At 47.3% G+C, this 25,945-nt stretch overlaps 1 protein-coding gene across 3 annotated transcripts in view; it reads left to right on the top strand.

Annotated features, from left to right (window-relative positions):
* The window catches only part of Trappc10 (trafficking protein particle complex 10), a 75,019-nt gene extending 49,653 nt beyond the window's left edge, over positions 1 to 25,366 (top strand). For 2 of the 3 annotated variants that reach the window (XM_004631798.2, XM_023715896.1), the window contains 16 exons: positions 4,456 to 4,602; positions 4,897 to 5,011; positions 5,611 to 5,687; positions 6,398 to 6,489; positions 7,445 to 7,585; positions 8,074 to 8,186; positions 10,502 to 11,016; positions 11,854 to 11,995; positions 12,995 to 13,153; positions 13,806 to 14,035; positions 15,153 to 15,253; positions 16,455 to 16,581; positions 17,616 to 17,786; positions 20,095 to 20,272; positions 22,852 to 23,046; positions 23,747 to 25,366. In XM_004631798.2, the coding sequence (XP_004631855.1) occupies positions 4,456 to 4,602; positions 4,897 to 5,011; positions 5,611 to 5,687; positions 6,398 to 6,489; positions 7,445 to 7,585; positions 8,074 to 8,186; positions 10,502 to 11,016; positions 11,854 to 11,995; positions 12,995 to 13,153; positions 13,806 to 14,035; positions 15,153 to 15,253; positions 16,455 to 16,581; positions 17,616 to 17,786; positions 20,095 to 20,272; positions 22,852 to 23,046; positions 23,747 to 23,985 (2,742 nt within the window). In that variant the 3' untranslated portion in view covers positions 23,986 to 25,366. Of the gene's footprint in view, positions 1 to 4,455; positions 4,603 to 4,896; positions 5,012 to 5,610; positions 5,688 to 6,397; positions 6,490 to 7,444; positions 7,586 to 8,073; positions 8,187 to 10,501; positions 11,017 to 11,853; positions 11,996 to 12,994; positions 13,154 to 13,805; positions 14,036 to 15,152; positions 15,254 to 16,454; positions 16,582 to 17,615; positions 17,787 to 20,094; positions 20,273 to 22,851; positions 23,047 to 23,746 lie in introns of those variants that run through there. The other variant, XM_023715897.1, reaches the window with a different exon arrangement.
* The last annotated feature ends 579 nt before the right edge of the window (positions 25,367 to 25,945 follow it).

Here is a 25,945-nt window from a genome sequence, read left to right as displayed (position 1 = left end):
CCTTTGTAATGCCCCTCTACCATGATGTTTTTTGCCTTGGAGCAAACCAATTTTGGTCTGAATCCCTGAAACCATGAGGAGATAAGCCATCTTCTGCCTTACATTGTTAACATCAACTTTTGGTCCTAGCAGTAGGAAAGCTAACCAGTACTGAGTAGATTTTAAGTGAATGGATTCAACGATTTCTTCAGTAAGTGCTGCTGAGCTTGCTGGGTACTCACATAGAAAAAGTCCTAATTCTTCACCACAGAAAGAAGTAGTTCCAGCTGGAATTTTGACCTGAAACATGAAATTACAATATAAAGAGAACTCTAGAAGGCAACACAGGAGAGTATCTTTGTGATCATATGGTGAACACATTTCTTAGGGCACAACAGTCCTATCTGTCACTGACAGATACCCATGAAGGTAGGAGTGAAAAGAGATAGGCAGTGTGTGTAGCCAACAAGACACATGGATGTAGGAAGAGCTCCTGTAAGCACACAAACAGATGGACAGATACGTCAGGAGGCTGCCTGGGTCTCCACTTAGCACACATGTACATGTTCAGTCTCCCCAACCACAGAGAAGTCCAAGCCAGAACTTCCTCAAAACTCCAGTGCTTGCTGCCTGCCAGGTGGTTGCAGTAAGCAGGCTGGGCAGGTGTGAGTGAGAGGGGGCCATAGCTTACCCACTGACGGCAGCGAGAACATGAATTCTGGCCCTACTTGAGGAAGGTGCCTAGCAATCTCTGCTGTGGCAAAGCATACACGTACTCCATGTGCACAGTCCCACCCACCCCAGTGTACACAGAAGCTGTGTTCCCACCACATAGTAGCAGGTAGGTGCAGGAATGTGCACGGGTGCGTGCCTTGTGACTTGATGCAGGTAGAGCCTCCATATCCAGCACATGCAAAGGATGCTGTTATCCTGCTTTGTTACGGAAACAGTCTGTAGGGTGGAAGGTCAGTCTTACCAGTGTTGAGTCCTGCTGAGGAAGCCAGGCACAAAGAACAAATAATATCTCCTCTTGGCAAAGGTCTGTATTAGGCAAAGTGCTCTGTGGTAAGTTGTAAGCAGTGAATTGTGGAGGGACAGTGATGGCTTGGGGCTCCAGGACACCGGGTATGTGATAGTCACGGGAAAGGGTAAAATGATATATTTAATTTTATTCTTTAAAATAGTTAATGGCTCCTGGCACTACTAATATCAGAAGAAACAGGAGACAAAGACTTTAAGAAAAGTTACACTCTGTGTATCAAATTGGTTGAAGAATCTGCCATTTTCAAATGATGGGAATCAAAATGACTAGGAAGAGTGTGGAGGTGTTTGGCATCGTGTTTCATTAGGGCACTGGGAATGATGAAGAGATGGTGAGACCCCCCCCCCGCCCCCGACCCCCCAGTCCTGAGTGAAGTGACAGAACTATGATCTCTCCTAGGCAGCTTGAGCTTTTGAGGCAGAGCAGCATCCTGCCTGCTTTTTCCAGGAATGTGTGGGTTCTGGGCTGGCGCTCTTCCCAAAGAATATGGGCTGGCCCCAGGTAGAGCGGAGGCTGTTGGGGCAGCCCTGTGTTTCATGTGCCCCCTCTGTGTTCAGGCTCTATTTACACTGGCCTTGTGTGGGAAGTGGCTAATAGAGGAGGCAGTGAACCTCCTATGGACAGCTTCTTTCTCTCTGTGTGTCATGGGTAAGGGACAAACACAGAGGCTGCTTTGGCCTCAGGTGGATGGGCCTGCTTCTGTGTCTGTGAAGGCTTCCCCATAGCTGGAGCAGCTGAGCAGATAGTGACACTCAGAGTGGATGAGCATTTCAGCAGGCTGGCTAATGGTCTGTTCACAGAAGGGGACTGTGGATGCTCAGCCAGGGGTCGTGTCATGTGTGTGATGCTCAGGGGAGGAGCTTTGATTGGTGCAAGTGTGCCTTCAAGGAAAGGCAAGCTTTGATTTCCTTAGGCAGTGATTACACATGGAGGAATTTATTTAGCACTGAATTTAGCATTTATGCCCCTGTCTTGGTTAATTTTCTCTTGTGGTTGAGACAAAATACCTGACTCCCCAGATTAAAGAAGGGAAGTTTATTTAGCTCACCGTTTGTGGAGGTTTCAGTCCATAACCAGCTGGCTCCAAAGCAGGATCACATGGCACAGTGGTAACAGTTCAAGGTGAAAAAAGGCAGCAAAGAAACCAGAGCAAAATAGGGGGAGAACAATCCTCTTTTCCTCCCTTATATTGTAAGCAGGCTACCTACCCCGCAGGCGGGGGGAGTGTAGCACTCACTCAATCTCCATGCCCTCCTCCTCTTGTACAGGATGAGGATGTTTACAAAGGACCCTGGCTCTTTGCTGAGTAGCTTAGTTATACTTCCCAAGTTGACAGAATTTATCAGGCGTGCAGCCCTTCTGAGTCCCTCAATATGTAACTTATTTTTCAAAGCAATACAAAGGTATTGCTGTAATTATGCTTTCACTAAATTTACTTCATTAAAATGTCTAGAGTCTTAGGTGACCTACTGCCCTGCAGTCCACCCTTGTCAGGCCCTGGAATGCTGGCAGAAGGGACAGAGTCCCCCAACCCCTGGTGAGTTCCTCTGGAGGCCAGGCTGCCACACAGTGCATAGTAACGTGAAAAGTGAGTGGCCTTTGCTGTGCCTTAGGCACATCTGGTGTGAACTCACATGTGTGTCCTTTTGTTCAGAAGAAGCTTGAATTTAGAATGGTACCTTAGGAAGTAAAGGAAGCTACAGGGCTCTCTGAAACAGTTTCTGAAAGAAACTCAAGAAAGTCAGGGCAGTGCCAGCTTGCAATAGATGCTAAGGTGTATGTTCAAGAGGTGGGGCTTTCTGGGCGGCTCTGGCTTTCAACTAACAAAATGAAGTCTGAGTTTGTTCCTTGTGTGTGTTGGCTCTAGGATGAGGCTGCTTCAAGCTAGAGGTTTTTAAGTTGTATCCTCAGCAGCCTGTGACTGCAACGAATTTGGCAATTTTGACCCTCAGAAAGGCCACTGCTATGTATCATTTCACTTCCCTAATGATGCTTACTCCATGGAAACATCCACACCAGCCTGGGTTGACTGTGGGTTTGGGGTGTGCCTCTGCTGTGCAGGCTCTGATGGGGGGCACAGCGGGGTGCTTTGTTGGTCATGCCTACACCCCAGGTCCCCAGGGCCCTCTGGCCTGTACTCTGCCTCTGTGCTGTCTTGCCCTCCTTGAGTTTGTCTGAGTTAGATGACTATTACCCAGGCTGCTGTGTAGAGTTCAGCCTATACAAGCCTTCAGTTGTTGGAGGAGGGTTTTTTTTGTCCCCAGCTAGTGATCAGGGGAGTGGCATGTTCACCAAAGCATCTTGGAATGGGGATCAAGTTGTCTCAGAAGAGCCCCTACCTGTCTTAGTTTGATGGATGAGGGCACTTCTGGCTAGAGTGCCATGCATTGTATGTTCAGTTTTTTCTACACTGATATTTTTTTCAATTATGTAAGCCATTTATCATGTCTTTTAAAAGTTGGGCAGTTTTTCTCTCACAGAAACATTGAGGGCACTCTGGTTCTCTCCAGTGGACTCCGGCCTATTACTTTTATGGGTGCTTGTGGTGTCTCTTGGGAGGCTTCCTGAGAGTCCCTCTTCAGCACTAGGCACCTTCACTTGTTCACTGATGTAGAATCCTGATCATGTCCCCACTTATAGTGTTATCAAGCAATGTAGTTCACCAAAACTGAGATACCATCTTGAGTATATGATGCAATCAGTGCCATCAGGAGCAAGCTGCCTTTGGTGGTAAGACATGTTCTTGCTTCAAAGTGGTAGAATGTGAACAAATAATGTTAAAGCAATAAAATCAGATTCTTTTGCATTTTTGATAATGTATATCTATTGTCTTTTTTTAAAAAAAGCTGGGATATATGCAGAGCTAGAGAGGATATTCATAGGGACTGCTCAGTGTCCACCAGCAGCTGGGACATTTAGTGGTATATGGCTAGGTTTTTCTTTCCTGTCCACCCCTTTTAATTAATCCCCAGGCAAACCCAGATGTTGTGTTGCATTTGTCTGTGAATATTCTACTGCCTACCTGAGCAACAATAATTCCTTTGCACAAGTATACACACCTGGCCACATCAGGTCACCTGTCATTCCTCAGTGCAATAGAATGGCCACTCGCCTTCTTTCCTGCAATTGAACACGATCTGCCCCAAATGCATCTGCACAGTTACCCTTCCCTCACTCCGTACAAAGAGAGATGTGGGTAGTTCTTGTGTGAGAGCTGGCCTTTTTGTAGGTCGCTTCTTAATCAGGTTGAGATTATGCAGCTGTAAGCTGTCTCTGCCGAGTTACTCTTCTCATCAAATACTGAATTGCTAAAGACACATTTGGGGGCTGGGTTCAGTGGGATAGTGCCTGCCTGGCAGATGTGAGATCCTGTGTTCAGTTCCTGGTGGGGGAAAAAAAAAAAATGATGCACTGCCTGCACTTGTGCCACACAGGTCTCGGTCCCACTGGGCGCACTGGACTGCTGGGTGTTTCTGAGCTGTCTGGAGGTGCTACAGAGGATAGAAGGTTGCTGTGACCGGGCACAGATAGACTCCAACATCGCGCACACTGTGGGGCTGTGGAGCTATGCCACAGAAAAGGTACCTGCTGCCTTGCCCACTGTTCATGTTGTCCTTTTGGGTGCCTAAGTGACAGGATTTTGGCTCCTGTGACCTTGCAGCATGTCTGGATGTGGTGTGGAGGTCATGGTTTCTGCTGCTTACTGTTGTGCAAGGGGCTCTATGCCAGGCTGGGTGGGTCAGCAGGGCTGGTGGTGCTCATGGATATGTGTGGCAGGTGGTTGCGGGGCTGGATTTGAAGTTTTGTATTTAAATTCATGAATTCCCTGCTGACTCCTATGGCAAAGTGATTGAAATTAGGGTTTATTTTAACAGCTAAAGTCGTTGGGCTACCTGTGTGGACTTGTGTCAGAAAATGGACCTAACTCTGAAGACCTGAACAGGACCGTTGACCTTTTGGCAGGCCTGGGAGCTGAACGACCTGAAACAGGTACTGCTGTCACTGAAGTGTGTAAGTAGCACAGGTGGGTGAAAATCCTTTTGTTCAGCGGACTTCAAATAAGTCTTCATGGCACACTGCTTGGATTTGAGCCATGAAAGAAGATTGTAAGAGTAATCCAGTTGGTTGGAGTACATATCATAATGCATTTCTGAAAAGTCTAGTCTCAATGGTCAGAGCAAAGTATTTTATGAAGGATTTAGAATATTTCATGAATACATTAATTGGAAAACAATAGACATAATAATGTTTCTTTTGGTGTGGCTTTGTTTGAAATTTCAACAAATTGAGATGAGAGCCAGGTGTAGTGACACACACCTGTAATCCCAGTACCCTAGGAGGCTGAGGCAGGAGATTCACAAGTTTGAGTAACTTAGTAAGACTCTATCTCAAGATCAACATATTTTAAAAGGACTGGGGATATAGCTCAGTACAAATGCCCTGGCTTCAGTCCCTGATATTTGATTTAAAAAAAAACCAAAAAACAAAAGCACGACCCCCAGCAGTGTTGGAACGTGAGTATGAACCCTTGCAACCCATGGCTGTGCATGATGCAGATGAATAAGGACTTTTTTCTCTTTCTGTTAAAGCCAACACAGCTCAGAGTCCTTATAAGAAACTCAAAGAAGCGCTGTCATCAGTGGAAGCTTTTGAGAAGCACTACTTAGTAAGTGTTGTGAGCCTTATCCATCAGCCTGGGATGCAGCTCTGCCCCCCCAGTAGGCATTGTTCTTTGGCAGGGACTTTGGGGGTGCACTGGCACTTGAGACCTCTTCCCAGGCCCTTGCTAGGTCCTCACACATGCTAGGAATCTGTGGACAAAGATGGGGTGGTTATTCATTAAATATTTATTGGCACCCCAGATATTTTTGTGGCATACCCCACAGTTAGGCATGAATGCGTCCTTGAATATTTGTAATTTTAAGAACTAGAAATTGGGAGAGGGAAGCATGAGTACTTTAATTTGTAAAAAGGGGACCATGTGGACTCATGCAAGAGAGCTGTGGTGCTTGATGTTGAAAGCTTCAGATTAGGGAGATTCTAAATAGCAGTATGGTTAGAATAGTGGGGGAACTAGCTTGGCTGCCAGGTCCTGGTCCCCTGACAGCACCTGAGAGGTGGGGATCCCTGTCACATGGGCAGTGGGGAAGCTGCAGAGCACCCACATATGGAGGTGCTTTGAAGAGTTCTGTGTTCTTTGCTGGGTGAGTTCAGGGATGTCTATGCACAGTACATGCTACACAGAAAAGCAATGCAAGACAGATGTCCAAGGATGTTAGCTACTGCCATCTCTGCTTCATTTTTGGGTAAATTAAGATATAATGTTAAAAATTCAAGTATATAATTTTGCCTTCCCCCCCCCTTTTTTTTTTACAGGATTTGTCCCATACTACCATTGAAATGTATACAAGTATTGGGAGGATCCGGTCTGCCAGGTTCATTGGAAAAGATCTGGCAGAATTTTACATGTAATTGATCTTGAATATTTTCATTAGATTTTGAATGTTTTTCACATGTTGTGAGAAAAGATGTATGTATAGAGTAATATAAAATATACATAAATTTGTGTTGAAAAATATGGAATGAATTGGTCTTTTTTTTTTTTTTTCTAAAATCCAAATGGAGAGTTTTTTGTTATTACCTTTAATAACTGATACTGATCTTTGAAGTTTTTGTATTTAATTAAATTTACTTAATTGTATACACATAAAATATTGTAACTCCATCATGAAGAAGAATTTAAGAATCAGCCTTCAAGGGCAAGTTCAGCTGAATGTGTGTAGTGCTTCTTTAGTTGATCATGTGGTTCTTAGCAGGGCTGTGACCATCATGGCTGGGGTTGGGAAACAACCATGTATGTTGGATGCATATGAAAGGGGTGGGTGGCAGTGTGAGAGGGTGGCCAGGAATGGTGATGTGAGGAGGTAGCAGAGTGGGTGGTGGCTGTGTGAGTGGGTAGTGTAGGGGGGATTAGGGTGAGGAATGGTCTAGAGGTTGCTATTATGTGTGTCCGATTAGAGTGTACATTTCATTGGAGTTTGATACCAGAGAAAAAGATCTAAAATTTAGCTTAATTTCAGTGTTTGATAAAATCAGCCTATTGATGAGTAGAGATCCTGGCTGGCAGTGAAACTTGCTGTTTCATATTTTCACATGTTCTCAAAAGCAGATCACTGTTTGAAATGAGATTTTAAAAACTATAATGAAGTAAGTTAGGTAGATGAAACCAGAAAGAAGAATCTGTATGAAGGGACATCAGTTGGTGGAAAGAATTCTCAGGTCACTTAGGACCTGCCTAGTTCTCTCATGGGTGTGATAGGAGGGCTGAAAAAGAATCCAGCGGCACTAGTCTCAGGATCAGGGAAGGGCAAGTACAGATCCCCAGTCCTAAGGAGAGCTTCTCTTTGTCGCTGCCATTGCCAGGAGAAAAAGGTCTCCACAGAAGGCTGAAAGCTACCTTCAGGGAGCTCTGAAAAATTACCTGGCCGAGGGCTGGGCCCTGCCTGTCACGCACACCCGGAAGCAGCTTGCAGAATGCCAGAAACACCTCGGGCAAGTTGAGAAGTATCCTTTATGGTCCATATTTTCACCAAGTAGGAAGAGTGCTTTCTGGTCTTTTAAGTTTATTGGTACGATTTATGTATACATAATGATCACATTCATCATAGGGAATTTGTACTTGGGCATGCTTTCTGTTTTTATAACAGTATTATTTACCATCTAGTATTTAGTAATGCTAATATTGAGAATATTCTATGTTTCATGTAACATATAAAATATAGAAATGCTGTATTTGTAAATCGAATTTTGACTTTCTTTTTTTAAAATTTTATTTATTTTTTTGGTACCGAGGATTGAACTCAGGACCCTGTGCTTGCCAGGCAGGTGCTTGTTCTACTGAGCTATCTCCCCGGCCCTAATTTTGACTTTCTAATGACTACAAATGAAAAGCCCTTTGGCCACCCTTTGAAGACTGGGGGAACTTAAGAAGCCTTTGGTCTCAGCGTCCTGGGTGCCAGGTCTTCCCTCTTGGTCCCTTAACTTTGGTCCAGCTACCTGCAGACCAGCAGCCTTCTGGCCAGTGATCATCACCTGAGCCAGGAGGAGCGTACATACTTCTGCCAGGAGATACTCAGCTTTGCTGGGTGGCCTGCAGACAGCCCAGGTGAGTCTTGTGTTTCCCACTTTTAAAGCACTGTGGAGGCTGAACCAGGAAGACTGCTGAGTTTGAAGCCAGCCTAGGCTACATAGTGAGAGACTCTGTCTCAAAAAAAAAAAAAAAAAAAACAAAAATTAAAAAGCTTAATTGTGAACATTTTCACAAGTTACAGAAAAGTAAAAATAATATTGTATAATATGCTAGCTATCTGAAGTCCACTTGAGATAACACTTTGAGGGCTGGACATATAGCTCAGCAGCACAAGTGCCTGTCTGGCAAGTACGAGGTCCTGAGTTTGATTCCTGGTACCAAAACCCCACATAGATTAGTTTGGTTTACAGCAAGCATCCATTGCTCTCTTTGACCTTTTTTTTTCCTTTTCTTTCTGAACTTCAAGGAAACACCACTTCCTAAAAAGCTTAACATGCATTTTCTAAAATTGATAGGTGGTCTCCTAAAAGCCTGTAAGGGGTCCAAGGGTTCTCATATCACCTCTAAGAGGGCCATATTAAAATGTCCCTAATTATTAAAAAAAATGTTTCTAGAAAGTTTTTTAACAGGGGTCAACAAGAACTTCATGCTGCACTTGGTTACAGGTCAGTTTTCTTCAGTTCTGAACTTCAAGTTTATATATATCAATTTTAGAAAATGCATGTTAAAATAGTGTAGCTATTTTCTAGTTTTTTTTTTTTTTTTTTTTTCAACATAAACTTCTTGTCAGTTTTACTGAAGTGGAGCCCACCTAGCACGACCACTCACTTGAAGTATGCATTTAGTGACTTTCAGTGTGTTTGCAGTTGTGTGTACCTACCACCACCTCATTCCGAATAGTGCCATCACCTCCGAAACCCCATACTTGACTACCTCCAGCTCTACCAACCTCCAGCTATCTTTGTCTCTGGGCCACCTGAGCTGTCTGTTGGGACCCAACAGCCTGTCCTCCTGGGTTTCCAAGGCTCACCCACAGTGGGCATAAAGCAGTGTTTGCTTCCATCGTGGAGTGCATCGGGTTGAGCTGGTCATTTTACAGCCTGGCCCCTTCTGGGATCTGTCACAGTGTTTCCTCAGAGAAGCATCTAAACAAAAGTGTACTCAGGAAGACTTAGATTCAGGCTTAGCATTTTGACTTCACCTTTGCTAACAATGTAGTGTGGCAAAATTAAACTGTTATGCAGTGTAGCTCCTCACATTGAGAAGAGCAGTTTCTATAGTAGTTTTGGGCCACTCTGCTGCAGCTGTCATAATGAAATGCAGTAGCCAGGGCTTTCTTTCCTGTGAGTTCTGGAGGCTGGCGTCAGAGGTCAGGTATGGAGACTTAGGTTCTGATGGGGCCTCTTTCTGGCCTCTCACCTCCTCCTGCTAGGGGAAGAGAACAAGCTGCCTGGTGCTGTCCTTGTGGATACTGATCCATCATGAGGTGCCTTGGCCTTATCCTGAGTCAGCAGTTCCCAGCCATCTCCATACACCATCTCAGGAGTTGGGGTCAGGGCTTCATTGCACATGCCAGGGGGACACAGTCCAGTCCATGGCAGTGATTGACTAAGTGCATGTGAATTTTCCAGTGTTGCATGGTCCTTGACTTTGGTGGGTTCCCATGAAGAGGGCCTTCTTGATGGGTTTCTCAGGAGCACCATGGCAGCAGTGTAGCCTCTTGGCTCTGTAATGTACTTGCACAGACTGGACTGTTGACACCACAGTCATACCTGCTGCTTGCTCCTGTGTCAGGTGGCTGAGTTATGGTTCTTTCAGCATTCTATGGTGTCTCCGTGTGGCTCATGTAGTTCATCCCTGTTTACTGTTCCTTTCTGATCTTGTGGTCACTTGGTCAGTCTCCTTTAGCGCATGATCAGCTGTTTCCTTTTTCCTTTTCTGTAGTGCTAGGGATGGAGCCAGGGATTTGTGCATGCTGAGTATGTGCTCTGCCACTGAGCTATGTCCCTAGCCTCTCCTATATAGACAGTGAGTGGCTAAGAAATGCTTACCAGTCAGCTTTTCAATCTTGTCTTTCCCCTGACCAAACCAGGATGTTTGTAGAAAGGAGGTCAGAAGGCCAAGAGTGCTGTAGCTTTTCCCCTACACACACACACACACACACACACACACACACACACACACACACACACAGAGAGTTAGTTGACGTGTTTCTCTATTAAGTCTGCCCCTCCAATTAGTTTCTGTTATTTTCATAATTTCCCTGAGTTGTCTATGTATTCATTTATATTTTTCTGTTGACGAAGTCCCTCTTGGGATGTGATGGTGGCAGGAGGCCTTGCTGGCCCCAAGGCAGTGGCCTGGGCAGGACGTGTGGTCTGTGTTCCCAGGTACCAAGGTGGTGCTGCCCATGCACTCCTTCGCACAGCTGCAGGACCTGCACTTCGACCCTCCCAATGCTGTGGTCCATGTGGGTGGCACCTTGTCCCTGGAAATGACCGTGTACAGCCAGATGCCAGTCCCTGTGCATGTAGACCAGATTGCTGTCAATGTCCACTTCAGCATTGAGAAGAACAGCTACCGGAAGACTGCTGAGTGGCTGACCAAGCACAAGACACCCAATGGGATCATCCACTTCCCCACTGAGGGCTCCCCTCTGCCCGCTTCCCAGAAGAGCTTGCCTGCACTGGAGTTGTCGGAGATGTTTGAGCGCAGCCCTTCCGATAACTCTTTGAACACCACGGGCATCATCTGCAGAAACGTCCACATGCTGCTGCGGAGGCAGGAGAGTGCCTCTTCTCTAGAGGCACCCGTAGGGGTGGCCCTGGAGGATGGGGCCCACGTGCTGAGGTGCAGCAGCGTGACCCTGGAGCCTGGGGCCAACAGGGTAGCATTCAGGACTCAGGTAAGTTGGCTGTGGAGGGTGGCTCAGGTTAATGGAGAAGGCTCAAGTGAGGCCTATTATGTGGCTCATTGTATTTTTGTCTCTGTCCTTAAGGAACAATACACTGAAATTTTTTTGAAGTCTTTCTTTGTTATTTTTTGGTCACTGATTAGTGGAGTTCTTTATGTAGATGCTTGTTTGGAGATTCAGGTAGCTTTTTAACTGACAGGATTCAATAGCAGTTTCCCCTGTGTGCCAGTCATCATGCTCATTTGCTAACACAAGATTTGAAGATGGCGCAATCACTTCAAACTCTTTTGCCTTTTTTGGCCATATTAGTATCAAAACATTTGTCTCTGGCTGAGCGTGGCACCCAGTATTGTGGGATGCAGAGGCAGGAGGACTGCAAGTTCAAACACAGCTTGGCTAACTTAGAAGATTAAATAACATTAAACTGGAGCTCTGGACATATCTCAGTGCAAAGGCCCTATATCTGAAAAACCAGTTGCCTCTGGGCCACTCTAATGTGCTTTCCTCTGATGCAGTGTGCCCGTATGCTTACCTCTGGCAGTGCAGGTCTGTCATGGGGCCAGTCTTGCCCCAGTGTGGGCTATGCATCCTCTAGTCTTCTGAGTGCCCTCACAGCAGGTCCTTTCCCTGGATCCACCTCCTATGAAGCATAAAGGCTGAACAGAAGCATCAGTGATACTGAGATCAGGGGTTTCTGGCCCAGTCTCTCAGGTGCAGATGGAGATGTGTGGGGCAGAAGACTGTGTGGGAAGCAGATGGGTCCTGCTGTGGGCTGCTGATGGCTGCAAAATAGGAGCCATCCTCCCAAACATTTGCTTTTGACCGTAGGCCAAGGAGCCAGGAACATACACACTGCGGCAGCTGTGCGCCTCGGTGGGCCCTGTGTGGTTCGTGCTTCCGCACATCTACCCCATCATACAGTATGATGTGTATTCTCAAGAGCCCCAGCTGCATGTGGAGCCACTGGCTGGTGAGTGGTGCCTGGGACATGCAGGAAGCCACTATAGCCAGTGCAGAGGGAGGGGTTAGGGAGACACAGACTTTGCTGCCCAGTGGCCTTTGAGGCTCCCTGACTAACAGGATTGAGCCACCTGTAGCTCTTCTGTTCCTGAAATGTAGAAACTGGTGTTTAATAATTTCAGTGTGTCTGAGAAGAAGGAGGTAGGAAAGTTAGAGTCAGCAAAGTTCTGCTACAGGCATTGAGGCTTCAATTTTCTGCAGGAGCTGTGTCAGAGGGTCCAGGTTGGGGCTGGGTTCATCCTTTGCTCTGAACAGAGGCTCCTCCTTCATTGTGCCAAATAAGCCTGGCCCACAGCATCACACTTGAGAGTTCAAAGTTTCCTCTGTATTGATAAGTTCCAGGATTAGGAGTTGGTGTCCACTCTACTGAAGACCACTCGGCATTTGGCTGAGCACTAGTGAGTGAGAGTCGCCACTGTTTAGGCTGAGAGCAGCAAACTTTTTTGGTGATTTTCATACAAGTTCCCATATTCTCCTTCTCTTTTTGCATCAACTTGTGCCAGGATAACCGCTACAGGCAGAGCAGGCCACCTTTGAAGTGATCTAACACGCAGGGTGCTATGTGGCAGGACTGAGCTGTGCTCCTGCAGCCACACCCCAGCCTCGCCATTCCTTGTCCTCCCCTGGCTTTCATCTGCCCACCTCCTCTGCTCCCTTCCTGTTCCTGTCTGAGGCCTGCTACTTCTGCCTTCTCAGAGATTTACAGAGATTTCAACACTTGCTGCCCTCATTTCCAGTTGGCCAGTGGTACTATCCCATCCCTTCTGCTGTGCTTCTGACCCAGTCAGGGAACTTCTGAACAGCTGCACACACACATGAATAGTCAAGGAAGAGGGGATGGAGGCCGAGGCAGATCCTAGAGTGCCCAGAGAAGCAGATCTCATGCAGCAGAAGATGGGGTCTCTTCTTGCCCTCATCACAGGCCCTGACTTCCATCTTGTTCCTTTAGATAGCCTTTTGGCTGGTATTCCTCAGAAGGTCAAGTTCACTGTCACCACTGGCCACTACACAGTGAAGAATGGGGACAGCCTGCAACTCAGCAATGTGGAGGCCATGCTGGTCCTGTGTCAGGGGGAGAATAGAGCTGTGATCTACTCTAACTCGAGAGGTACAGTGCAGGCTGGTATGGTACAGATAGGTTCAGGGTGGTGCCACATTCTGGGAGGCTGTGACAGTGACTTGGCACCCCTGTACTATACCCAGTCAGCCTGTCCTGACACTTCCTGTATCCACCTCTGGAGGTGGCATGTGAGGTCAGTACTCATATATGGACTTACCCAGCACTGTTCTGGGTGCTAGTTTTTTTGGGGGGAGCAGACTGACTGGTGTGATATTGGAGGATTGTGCTGACCTCCATGGGGACACATGGTGGAGCCAGTCCGCACTCCACAGGCCACCTGCCAGCCTTGCCCATGCCAATTGTCCCCTCTGTAAAGCAGGAGCAGGTCACCCTTTTCAGGTGCCGTCAGAATCCTTGCAAGACTGCAGCCTCTGGGCCCCTAGCCCATGCAGGCAGAAGGGACACCCCTTTGTCTTCCTCTGAGTGGTGGCAGAGCCACATAGGACTGGGCTGTGAGGTCTCGGCCCTTAGAGAGGCTCCTGACCTTGCAGCTTGCCTGCTAGGATAAGTTTCCATCTTTCCCTGGCCTGGTCTAGCCTGCCTCTCACCTCTACCTTGTCCTTCTGTGGGTGCAGGCCTATAGGAGCCTATCATCCAGAAGGGAAGGGATGGATCTGATTTGCACTTTATTTCTCTATAGAAGAGTCCTATACCTCAGTGTTCCGGATCCAGTCTTCCGACAAGGTCACCAGCATTGGGCTACCTGCCACACCTGCATACCATGTGATCGAGTTTGAGCTGGAGGTTCTGTCCCTGCCATTAGCTCCAGCATCTAGTGGGGAGAGCGACACGCTGGGGACTCCGGAGATCCCTAGGAGGCAAAAGGACAGGCAGAAGAGGGAGCCCTGCATGGTCACCACTGACCACAAGGTAGGGGAAGTGTGGTGGACTGAGGAGCTGTGGCAGCAGCTTTCATCCATCAGCCTGTTTGGCAAGAGATGGCTTTAGGCCTAGTGCTGGTTATGTCTGTCTGTGGGACACCACTCTAGAAAGACAGTAGGCCTGTCCCCCAGCTCAGGTGATGAGGTCCACTGTGAGGGCCGCAGTGTTCCTTGGGAGTTCTGGGGTGAGACTGAAGGAGCCTGGTTGGGTAACTTCATGGGGTGGGGAGGCATCATCCAGAGAAGCTCTGGCACATAGGCTTTTTTTTTTTTTATGTATTTGGTACAGGGTCTCACTACACAGATCAGACTTGTAGTGATCGTCCTGTTTTCAGCCTCACAAGCACTGGGATTATAGGTGCATACCACTATACCCAGTCTTTTTGTTGTGTACTGCCAGAGTGTCCACATCCTCTATGGCAAGATCCTGGCTGTGAGTAGCTGACCTCTTCATGCATATGTAGGAGGGCAGTAGAATCCAGGCCCAGGCCCAGGCCCAGGCCCAGGCACTGCATAGAAAAAAGCATGGAATGTCAGGCAGGCCCATGCCTGTGGTGAGGACTAAGGCTCCAGGCCCAGAGAGTTGAGGAAATTCTTTGACCTGATCATGCACAGGCCTTGGGAACTACTGGTGGCACATTGCAGTAGGAAGCTTCTCTGTCCTGAGCAGATGGCTCTATACCAGGGTATTTGGTTTTTCCACAGGAGAAAGGAAGCCAAGTCCCGGGGCCATTTCCACCCTTTAAGGAATCACCACTTTGTCCACACGATGCCCGTACATGGCCTGTTCTCTGTTATGCACTCTGTGACAGAGGACAGGAATGCTTAGATGGCCATGCCCCTCTGGGGTGTGGGAATGTTGCACCTCCTATGCCTTTATGTGTGTTTCATTTTGGCCCTGGAGCCATTGGGTCAGTCTGGTGGCATGTGGCCCCCTATCTCTTCTGTGTGTTCTTTGTACATGGCTGCACATTTCTTGCTTGATTGTGTGTGTTTAATAGAATTTTACTTTATGAACAGTGGGTGGAGGAGCCATAATGAAAGGTTGAAACATCAACAGCCACTGCGTCAGTGGCTGAGCATGAGTCTCTCTCTGTTCTCCACAGGTGTCAATCGATTGCCCGTGGTCAATCTATTCCACTGTCATTGCACTGACCTTCAATGTACCCTTCAGGACTACACACTCCCTGCTTTCTGCTGGGACCAGGTATCTAAACCTGCTTCTTCCCTGCTGTGCTGCTGTCCCTTGTGATAATTAGGGTGTACTGTCTTACATAACCATACAATTGACTGGTAAAATTTACTGGTATTCTGTAGCACCGAGTCCAGCTTAGTTCTGTCTCACCAGTGGTACTTCATGGTTGGCCTTGATTGAGACAGGTCCCTATGTGGTTACTTGTCTGTATTTACTCCTCCTGGGCATATTAGGCTGTTGCCATGTTGGCAGGCTGCTGTCTGACCTCTGCACTGTGTTGTGAACTCAAGTCGGCTGCCTGCCCTGCTTGAGTCTCTGGTCATGAGCATGATCACCTCTGGAGAGGAGTCCTCCTAAATGTTGCCAGTAGGACCCTGGTGATTCTTTACTGTAGGTGGTGTCCTTGACTCTGGAGGGGTTTTAGGAGCACCTCTGAGCTTCCCTTGATGCCTGTGCCACAAACCTCCCTCCTGTGTGATGTGCAGGGGTGTCTCCAGTCTGTCCACAGTCCCCTAGCAGGGGCTGCATTGCCCAATGGAGAGTCTTGTTCTGGAGGTTCAGTCGGCCCTACTCTGCCATGGACAGCAGTGTGTGGAGGTGACCAAGTGATGCCACCAACACTCAGCACTGCCCAGGCCCACCCTTTCCTCCACTGTAATGTTCCCTGCTTCATTGATGATGTCTAGGAAATCTGGAAGCAGAATTGTTAAAGCCACATGCAGAGTAAAGCATTGCAGTAGCAACGACTTTTTTTTTCTTCAGTAGCAGGGGAACTATAGTAATTAGTGATAAAAATCTCTGTCATCTCTCAAAGCCCTGAGGTGTCTTTCCTTGAAGACTGATTTTCACAGCTTTACAGGTATCAGAGGTAGCTTGGTTTTTTGTGACCAATCCTGACTTGCAGTGAGGATGAGTAATCATTATCCTTCCCCAGAGGACACTGTGGCCTACTGTCTGACTTTGGAGGTCCACGTAGCATGCTGTGAGGGTGCTGTGTCAGAAGCAGGGTGTCTTTTCATCCCCTTCCCACAGGAATAGCTTATTCTAAAAAGATGTGGGGTTCTTGTGAGTTTTATATTTGAAATCAAAAGCAGAAATGATTTTGCTTTGTTACTTGGATGGTCCTCTCATCATTGAGGGTCTTCTTAACAAAGTTGAGACACATTTAATAAGATTCTTACATATCAAAATCATATTTTTCTTTCTGATTTAGGAAATATGTGCAAGTTTGTGTCCAGAACTTGTCAGAGCTTGACTTCCAGCTGGCAAAGAGTAATCTTGTAGATACCAGGGGCTCAGCCGACCTGCAGTTGACCCCGCTGAATGTGCCATCCCCACAGGTAAGTGCCATCTCCACAGGTAAGCTCCCTCTAGGGCCAGGTGTGACAGGACGCTGCCATGGAGTTTGCAGACAGTGAGGTAGCAAGCTTTGAGATTAAGCCAGAAGTCCAGAGAAGAGTCTTGCTGTTGACGTAGAAGAGCTTGTGTGTGTTGAACAGACCTGAGCCAGCATGGTGCTTGCTGTATTGTGCATGCTGATTATCACTGATGGGCTTGTGGTCTGCTGAAGGATGCAGCAGGTGTGTTAGAAAGAGTAGATCTTGTGTTTTTAGGAGAATTTAGTCTCACACATGGCTTATTCTGCACATGATTTATCCAACACAGCCTCATGTAGGACTTGCCTCTGGACCCCGAGAATGAATGCTGGCCCCTTGCTGCCTGTTAAGGGAAGGAAGAAGCTCCTGGTGCAGGGCAGCTCTATGGGTCATTGCCCATCCTTTGTTGTAGGAGAAGCCTCCATAGCAGAGACTCACCAGGCCACCTCTGGGTTTTGCCCTAGCCTTTCCTGTCCCTTTTCTACATATGCCTTTTGCAAATAAATGCCAGATGTTCACACAGTCTGAGGCTTCCTGATAATGTCTGTCTTCAGCATTTTCAAAAGGCCTTCTCACCAGTACTTGATGGTTTTCATGCCTTAGCTGAGCCTGCTACCATTATTTAGGTGTGAACTCTGTGCAGTCATCATGTTCAGGTTACCCATTTGGCTGTACTAGTTCTAAATCAGGTTCATGTTAAATACAGACTGATGAGCATGAATGTAAAAATGTCATTTGCATCTCCCATTTTGGAGACATTTAGGGGATATATTGTGGACTTAAAAGTATTCCTAATGCTCTTTTTATGGTCCCAGTGCTGTGAGGCTCTTAGAATCCTAGGACACTAACACTGGTTCTGGGTCATGTAGTGCTGGGGAGCGGCTAATGCTGTAGGACTGCAGAGGTGCACAGTGAAGCACACGCTTCCCTTGGTGGGAAGCAAATGTCTGCCCCGTCTGGACTCTTGGTGAGTGGCAGTGACGGGGCTCTCTTTGCAGCACATCCACAGCAAGCAGTCGGTGTTTTTCATCTGGGAGTTGAAGTGGATGCAGGAGCCTCCCCCTGCCCTACACTGCCAGTTCTCTGTGGGCTTCTCCCCGGCCTCTGAAGAGCGGCTATCCATCTCCTTGAAGCCCTACATATATGAATTCCAAGTGGAGAGCTTCTTTGTACGTAAAAGATCATTTGGGGAGTGGTGTGGAGCATGCAAATGTGAAAGATGGTGTTCTAGTCTATCCTCAAATTTCAAATGAAGAAACTCAGTATGATGAAACTGGAGCCCAAGAGTGCACTCATTGAGTCCTTCTCAGGTGGCATCCATTGGGCTGTACTCCGGTGCTGCCTCAGGGCAGGTGTGGAAGACAGGTGCTAGGTGAGGACTGAGCAGCTCCCCACTTAGGGCTAAGCCACTTAACACTGTTTCATAGATCACCAGTTCCCATGCAGGCAGGGTCATGGTTTTCTTTTTTTCCTTTTTTCTCTTTTTGAGACAGGGTTTCACCAATGAGTTTAGGCTGGGCTCAAGCTCATAATGATCTTCCTGCCTGAGCCTCTTGAGTGCTGGGATTACAGGCATGCACCACCACACTATGCTTTTCTGAGGGTGTCTTGTTTTCTAAACCAACTACCAACAATATTGCAGAGCATGGAGATAGTGCTGTACTGGGAGAAGCTGGTTTAGTAAACTCAGTAAGGCACTGAGCAGGGAGTACACTGAGTGAGTGAGTGCAGTCTCAGGTTACTGAACTGTGCTAGAGTTTGTGGCTTTTCTTTTTCTTTCTTTGAAACCCTTGGACCTTTTGCCTGAGAATATTTGCACTTGCACTTGCAGCCTTTGCTCTATCCCCTTCTCACTAGATAGGTGCCTCCTTTTGACCTTCAGCTTATCTCCCATGTTAGTCTTTGCACCAACATAATCAGCATCACGGTGTATCCTTTGTGTATCTTTTGTGTACTGACCCTTCCTGGGCATAGACATTAGGGGTCCTGGGCATGATGAGGGCTCTGTGAATGGTAACCTGGTTGCTTCCCATGTATAGTCAGCATGTGTCACTGTCACTTTTCTGGCAATTTCTTCCTTATCGGATTAAGAATGTAGAAAGAATTTCTGTAGGATCTGTGTAAGCTGCAGGCCCTGTGCTCACTGTATGTGTCCCTATTGTCTCTACGACAGCAGTTTGGCAGGTGCAGAGTGCTGTCTCCTGGCTTGTGCATCCCATTCACAGTGGGTAGTGATGGAAGCATCTTGTCATGGCTCACAGCCAGGTGTGTGTCCTCTTTGAAAAGAGTCCTTCATCTTTTTTTAAATGGATGATTTTTTAAAAAAATATGAATGGACTCTTAAGTTCTTTATGCATCCCAGGTATCAGTTCCTAACGATATAAATAATTGGAAATATTTCCTGCCATTCCATGAGTTGTCTTTTCACTTTCTTAATGGTGTCCTTTGAAGCACAGAAGTTTCCAGTTTTGGGTAAAATCTAATTATTTCCCCTTTTATTGCTTATACTTTTGGTTTTATATCTGAATAGTGAATGAATGCCTCATGCAAGGTGAGGAAGGTTTCCTCCTGTTTTCTTCTAAGAGTTTTATAGTCTTAGTGTTTGCATCTGAGCTCTGACCTACTATGAGTTAGTGTGGGGGGTTGGGGGTGGAGGTGGAAGGTATCATAGTCCCTCTTTTGTATGACTTATCAGCTGTCCTTACACCAGGGGCTAAACAGACCCTCAGCCACTGGGCAGTGTGTGACACCCTGCTTGTTCAACAGAGATTTGTTTATAGTTGTCAACCTGTAGCCTGTGAAGAAGCTGGTTTCTCCTTTAGCTACTCTGGTCCTGAGCAGCAGCATTTGAGCTAGGGCCGGACTTCAGAGCAAGCTCCTCTCACCTTGGGGTCTCATCTTGAGTCCTGAGACAAATGTATCATTGGCTGTGCTCAGTAACAGTCCAGGTCTGTAGCACCCCACCACAACTTCTCAGAGTGGGGTGCAGGAGAACCCTCGAGAGGCTGACCATGGAGAATTCACTGCAGATTGCCTGGAGTGATATGGAGGAACTTGTGTTGATTTTGCCAAGTTGTGATAATGGACTTGTGCTTTGATAAGAAATGTATGTTTCAGTAGTGAGTACTAAACACATGGAATGAAGTGACAGGCTGGCTGGTGTTTTCTGTTCCTCAGGGGGATTTAGAAATGTAGAGGAGTAGAGAAAGCAAAGGAAACAAAATATTGATAAGCAGTGGGCCCTTTGTGTCTTTGGAAGATTTGCTATCTTCGGTATGAGGGTTTTATTGCACAGCCAGTTCTTTTTGTGCTTCAAAATGTCTCTGACTTAGAAGATCTGAAGGCCATGGGGTGAGGCCTTCTCAAGAATGTGGTGCCTACAACAGGGCTCTTGTGGGACCAGGGGCTGTAGTGGCATCCTGGTGTGGGCTTCTGTGTCTTGTGGGTATGTGAGCTTGTTTGTCCCCCCTTGCCCAGACCCTGTACAACGTGAAGGCAGAGGTCCTGCCACCTGCAGGTGCAGAATACTGTAGGACCGGCTCGCTCTGCTCTTTGGAGGTATCTATCACTCGACTCACTGACCTCCTGGAGGTAGACAAGGATGAGGCGCTGACGGGGTCCGACGAGTACTTCTGCACGAAACTTATGTATGAAGGTGGGTCCCAAGGCTCCTTTTCTTGGCTTGTCATGGGGGTGCGATGTTTCCAAGTACAGTCCCAGGAGGACATTCCAGTGACGAGTGCTTGTTTGGTACTCCATTTTCATGGAGTGTTGTAGCACGCTCATATATCCAGTGCTGTCTGGGCCTCTTCTCCACGTGGTCCAGCACCTGGCTGTTGCTCCTGAGGCAGAGCCAAGCTCTACTGCCCCATAGACACCTGCCACCTCCCCTGCACCGTCATCCTGTCTGGGCATATGCTCTTCCAGGGCCTTCCCTGCTCCCTTCCTTCCTGGCTGCTTTAGCCCAGTGGTTCTCAATAAGCTAGATGTTTACTTAAAATCACAACAGTAAACCCATTACATGAGATCATTCATGAAAACTGTTTTCCAAAACAAAAGAAAACACAGTGGCAAGAATAGTGTTTTACATTCTTCATGTCTCTCTGACATTACCTGGCAGAAGGTAAGTAGACATTATCTGTCAGCACCCATTCTACATCTGAGGGTGTAGTTCCTTGGCTGACTTCTATGAAGAAACTCTGGCCTTGAGCATGTTGTAGCCCAAAAAAGGGATACATTTTAACAGCCTTTCCAGTAGCTATGGGTTCTGTGAGACTCTGCACCAGGGCCTGTGAAGCCTGTAGCGAGTCTAACAGACTGATCACAGGTGGAGTCTGTATCCTCTGGACAATCATGCCACTCTCATGCATTAAATCCTTGGTCTATCCCGTGTTCCAAGTGGATTTTTGCTTAGGCACAGTTGTTTAAGATTGTGCCTTGCTCATTTGGTAAACAATTTCCCAAGTGGATATGTCTCCCAGATGCTGACATGTGTCATTTTACAGTGTGAAAGTCACATTGCGGGTTCCCTCTGTGCAGTCTGTGAGTGCTAGGGCTCTGTCAAGCTTGAAGCTACAAATGCAAGTTTTCCAAAATTCTAACTTTTGCTGAAAGTCTGTATTATACTCAGCAGCAAACACTGTTGTTTGTTTTCTTTAAAGTGACAGCCTCACATTCATTTAAAGAAAATATCTGTCGGGCAGCCAGCACCCATTATTTGTCAGTCATTGTTCCAAGCCAAAAGAGGGTCCTGTAGACACTGTGGCTGGTTTGTCCAGTGCAGGCACAGCCGAGCACTCCTGCAGGGCCCAGATGTCCTCCTCTTACAGTGGGGGCAATGCTGCATGAGAGTGGCAGACTCCGTGCTCAGGGCTGGAGGTGCCTTCACCCTCAACCTCGGGGCGCTGTTTAACTGAGCTCTTTGCCCTGGGGTCACCCTGCAGGTAAACATGCATAGTCATATAAGGAACACAGTGTGTTCTACCTTGTCTGATGAGATTGGGTGCTGTGTGGTGCCATTTAGGCGTGACTTTGTCAGAAAGACACCATTACCAAAAGGGACAACATTAGTGTTGGATTAGGAAGGTAGCAGCAGGACAGCTGGTGTCTTTGGTGACAGATGACTCTGGGCTGGGCTTCTATTATGTTGGTAGCACGACAGCTGGTGTCTTTGGTGACAGATGACTCTGGACTGGGCATCTGGCACTGTTGGATCTATGAGTCCTCACAGGTGAGAGAGCCTTGCCCCAGGCCATGATGCCCACAGAGGCCAGGGTCCTGGGCAGTGGTCAGACACCCCTGTTGTGCTAGGCTGGGCTCCCAGTCTCACATGTGGGACAGCAGAGGCTGAGCTGGGGTACATGGCCCTTTTCCCTGCACATGCATCAATGGGCATCCAGACTTGTCACATGTGCAACAAGACACTTGCCTACACTGAGCTGGGTGGCATGGGCCACTGTGACTGCTTTGGGAAGGACATTCCTGAGTTGTTGGCAGTCTCTTTGCTGTGAGAGTATAGAGGGGTCACCATGAGCTCGAGGCCCTGCAGCTTGCTCACTTCCTGCTAAGCAGTGCTCTTCCTCTTGCCCTTGGGTCTCTGCCCAGCCCAAGGCAACCCTGTTCTCACACCCTTGTGCCTGCTCCAAGCTGCCCTCGGCCTGCTCATATCCTCCTGGAGCTGCCACTGCCTGCCACCTTGCTGATTGTCTGTTGCTTAAAGCAAGGCAGTCCTGCTCACCCCTGTCCCTGTCTGGTCCTGGTAAGTGGTTGGTGGGGTGTGAGAACTCCAGAGTCAGTGACAGACTGGCTTTGAAGTACTGACTTTAACAGTGACAACTGTGAGTGTTAAGACTTCAGGGTCCTAGCAGGCAGCCCTGCAGGCATGTGGTGCCCTCCTCACCCACAGGTGGTTGCCCCGAAGGTCTCATCAGGTACAAAGCATTGGTGCTTCCCCAGCCCCAACTGAACTGCTACCCTGTACTACCTGCGTATTTTAACCATGCTTCATTTATTGCAAGGGCAAAATGGTTTTCTGTGTTTCTCTAGTGTGGTCCAGTGTAAACTAGAGCTAACTGCATGGTGACTAACAGGATACCCACTTACAAGGCATGTGTATTTCATCTGAAGGCACAGTTACACCTGGTTAGACATAGTGTCACCCAACCTGGTGTGATCGTTAGCACATGATTCCACTTGCTCTGGTTGAGCACTGAATAGCCTCTGATTCTCTTTCAGTGGTTGACAACAGCAGCAACTGGGCGGTGTGTGGGAAGAGCTGTGGTGTTATCTCCATGCCCGTGTCTGCCCAGGCCACTCACAGAGTGCACATGGAAGTGATGCCTCTCTTTGCGGGTTACCTCCCTCTACCCGACGTCCGACTATTTAAGTACCTCCCACACCACTCTGCGCACTCCTCACAGCTGGATGCTGGTAAGGACCCCCTAGGAGACTGATCCCTTTCAGGCTGAAGGCATCTTGGGCCAGAAGTATGTTTACTAAGCCTAGCTTGGCAGCTGCCAGTACTGGCCATGCCTCCCAGAATGTGAACAGGCACTTTTCTTGGTCTTTGGCTGGGCAGAGTCCTCTCACCCCTGTCTGTTTATGGTCTAGAGCTCACTGTGCCACAGGAAAACACAGAGCTAGGCATATTAGAAATCTGAAGCACAAATCATGATGTCCAGAGTGTGGGTAGCACAGGGCAAAGTTGTGACCAGTTGCGGAGTGGGGCTGAAGGACCAAGACTACGTGTTGCCAGCCCAGCAGATAAGAATTAAGTACCAAGGACAGTTTACTATACATGCATTGCTTACTCTGTCATAAAGTGGGACACTCCTAAGGCAGAACCAACTAAGTGAGGGGCTGAGTCAATGTTGGAGTAAGTGATAGCTTCATGTGGACAGGACAGGTTCATGCTGTGCAGGGCAGACATGAGAATTACTCACTTGCTGGTAGAGACTGACCCAAAGCCAAGCCATCTCAACACACAGTCTGAGGGCTGCATCTCCGCAAGGTGCCCTGTAATAGGAAGGGTCTGGGATGACATCCTTCCATAGGTCCACTGGGATTAATAGGAATGATGTGCCCTTTATTCTGTGCTAGGACTTGTTCTCACTTCCTGTGTGTTCTGCAGACAGCTGGATTGAAAATGACAGCCTGTCAGTGGACAAGCACCCAGATGACCAGCTGGACTGCAGCAGCGTGCGGAGTAGAGGCAGTGTGCACTCGGCCACCAGTGGTGAGCACAAGGGCCTTCCCATGCCCCGGCTGCAGGCGCTCCCCACAGGCCAAGTCTTCAACTCCAGCATCGGCACGCAGGTCCTGGTCATCCCTAGCCAAGACGACCATGTCCTAGAAGTCAGCGTGACATGACAGCAGCATTGTGGTCATCTGGCACCACAGGCTGCTGTGATTGCACTTTAGGGACTGTGACTGGATTATTCTCTGTTGTAACATGCTAGCTCTAACCAGACATAGGGGCCCTGCTTGGCCACAGAGGTACCAAGGAACAGCACTGTGCAGCTGGTCGGCGGAGGTAGAGCGTCACCTCATCTTGTCTGTGATGGACTCTTGTTCTTTTCTTACCTGTCTGTCCTCGTGCTTGTGTCTGACCATGTCTGCTCCAAGCCCTGCTCCTTCCCTCACACACTCAACTGCTACAGGACTGTTACCCTGGGATCCCCACACAGCCTATCAGCTGGCTCTGCATGGAAGCCTTTGTCTTTTAGGCTGGCACTCAGCAGGCCTCACTAGCTTTCTTCAGTTCCTGTGTCTCTGGTCAGATGATTGCCTGACTTTTGGTCTAACAGAGTGGACTTGGGGGTCTTCTGTTTTCTGAGACCTGCTTTCCTCTACAGATGCCTTTGAGGGCCAGGAGGTAGTTGGGAGGGAGTATAACCTCTGTATGCCTTGGGATGCCAGTTAGCTGACCATGAGAGCCATAGTTGGAGCCATGTTAAAAGTACTTGAGAAGGACTAGGCCAGGGCAAGAGGAGCAGTGCAGTGTCAAAATAGTGTAGGTATAAATGTTTGTGGTCCCTATGTTCCCCATGTTGATTATCATATGCACTTGGAATTAAATATGTATTTATTTTAATTGTCATCTATGTGGGGTTAAGATGTTTGCTTTCTCTCATCTTTAAAGTCTGCTCACATAATTGTAGCTGTATAGTCAACATCTTTCTTTTGCACCTAAAGTCTTAGCTGATGCTCTGCGTGAGGTGAGGAGTAGGGGTCCTCACAGTGTTCTGGGCTGGCTGTAGGGCGGACTTGGCCTGGAGTAACCTCTGCTGGTCCACTCGGTTGCAGTCATACCATACCAACAGGTTAATTTACTTTCGGTTGTAAATTTAATTGTACATATGGTTGATTTATTATTTTTAAAAGTACAGACTAACTGATGTAATGTTTATGTATAAGTTGCACCAAAAATCAAGGACAAAATAAATACGTGTTTTTATTGGTGTGAAAGTCGCAGCTTGTAAATAAGTGTTGTATTAACCCTTTTCCAGCTCTCCAAAGCAATGTATTTTTGTACATAGGAATAGAGTACTCTGAATTCCTTGGCACAGTGTGCTCGGAATAGAACCTGACCAGATGAATGCAAGCAGATGCAGTGGGTCCAGCAGGGGCAGGGCTTGGGAATGACCCAGATGTGTGAGCCAGGGCTGCGGCCCTGGTGACCTCTCAGTCCTGTCAGTATTCTGTGTTGGCCTTTGCCTCATTTCATAAATAAAGGTGGTGTAATTTTTTTCCCCCGTGGCCTTTTCATTTCTAGAAATTGGAAAAATGGTAAGAAAGAAAAATAACCAGGTTTTAAACTTTTCAGAAATGTATCTTGCTCATATTCTGTTTATAACTAATCAATGTAGTCCAACTGGTTAGGCAAAATAGCACTTAAGACTCAATAAAAGTTCTCAGAAATAAGGTTTCTCCTTAGTCCCATGAACCAAGAGGTCTCTGACATCTGGTGCTGTTAGAAAAGTGTCCTGTCCTCATTAGCACAGAGCTTGATGTGCAGTGCTTTCCCTTCCACCTCTGGGACAATGCCGGACCATGGTTTACTTCACTATTCTTTGATTTGCTAGTATCTAAGCACTCTCAGGATTAAGATTTTCTAATTATATATAGAGTAAGAAAATGTGGGGAAATAAAAAAATGCCTATAGTCCTTATCTGGAAACAGTGAAATCAGAATTATCACAGATTTCTTCTCCCTAATTGCTTATCTTTTGCAAACTGAGATTTTAAATGCTTCTGCCTTTTTTTCTTTAAGATGAAGGAATGTCACTAAAAACTTAAAAGTCCTCTTTTATTCTTAGCAATCATACTCG

Source organism: Octodon degus, unplaced genomic scaffold, assembly GCF_000260255.1.
Source record: "Octodon degus isolate 3935 unplaced genomic scaffold, OctDeg1.0 scaffold00045, whole genome shotgun sequence".
NCBI classification, from domain to species: domain Eukaryota; kingdom Metazoa; phylum Chordata; class Mammalia; order Rodentia; family Octodontidae; genus Octodon; species Octodon degus.
The sequence above is the reverse complement of the archived record's forward strand: the minus strand, read 5'-3'. Positions and strand labels throughout refer to the sequence as shown.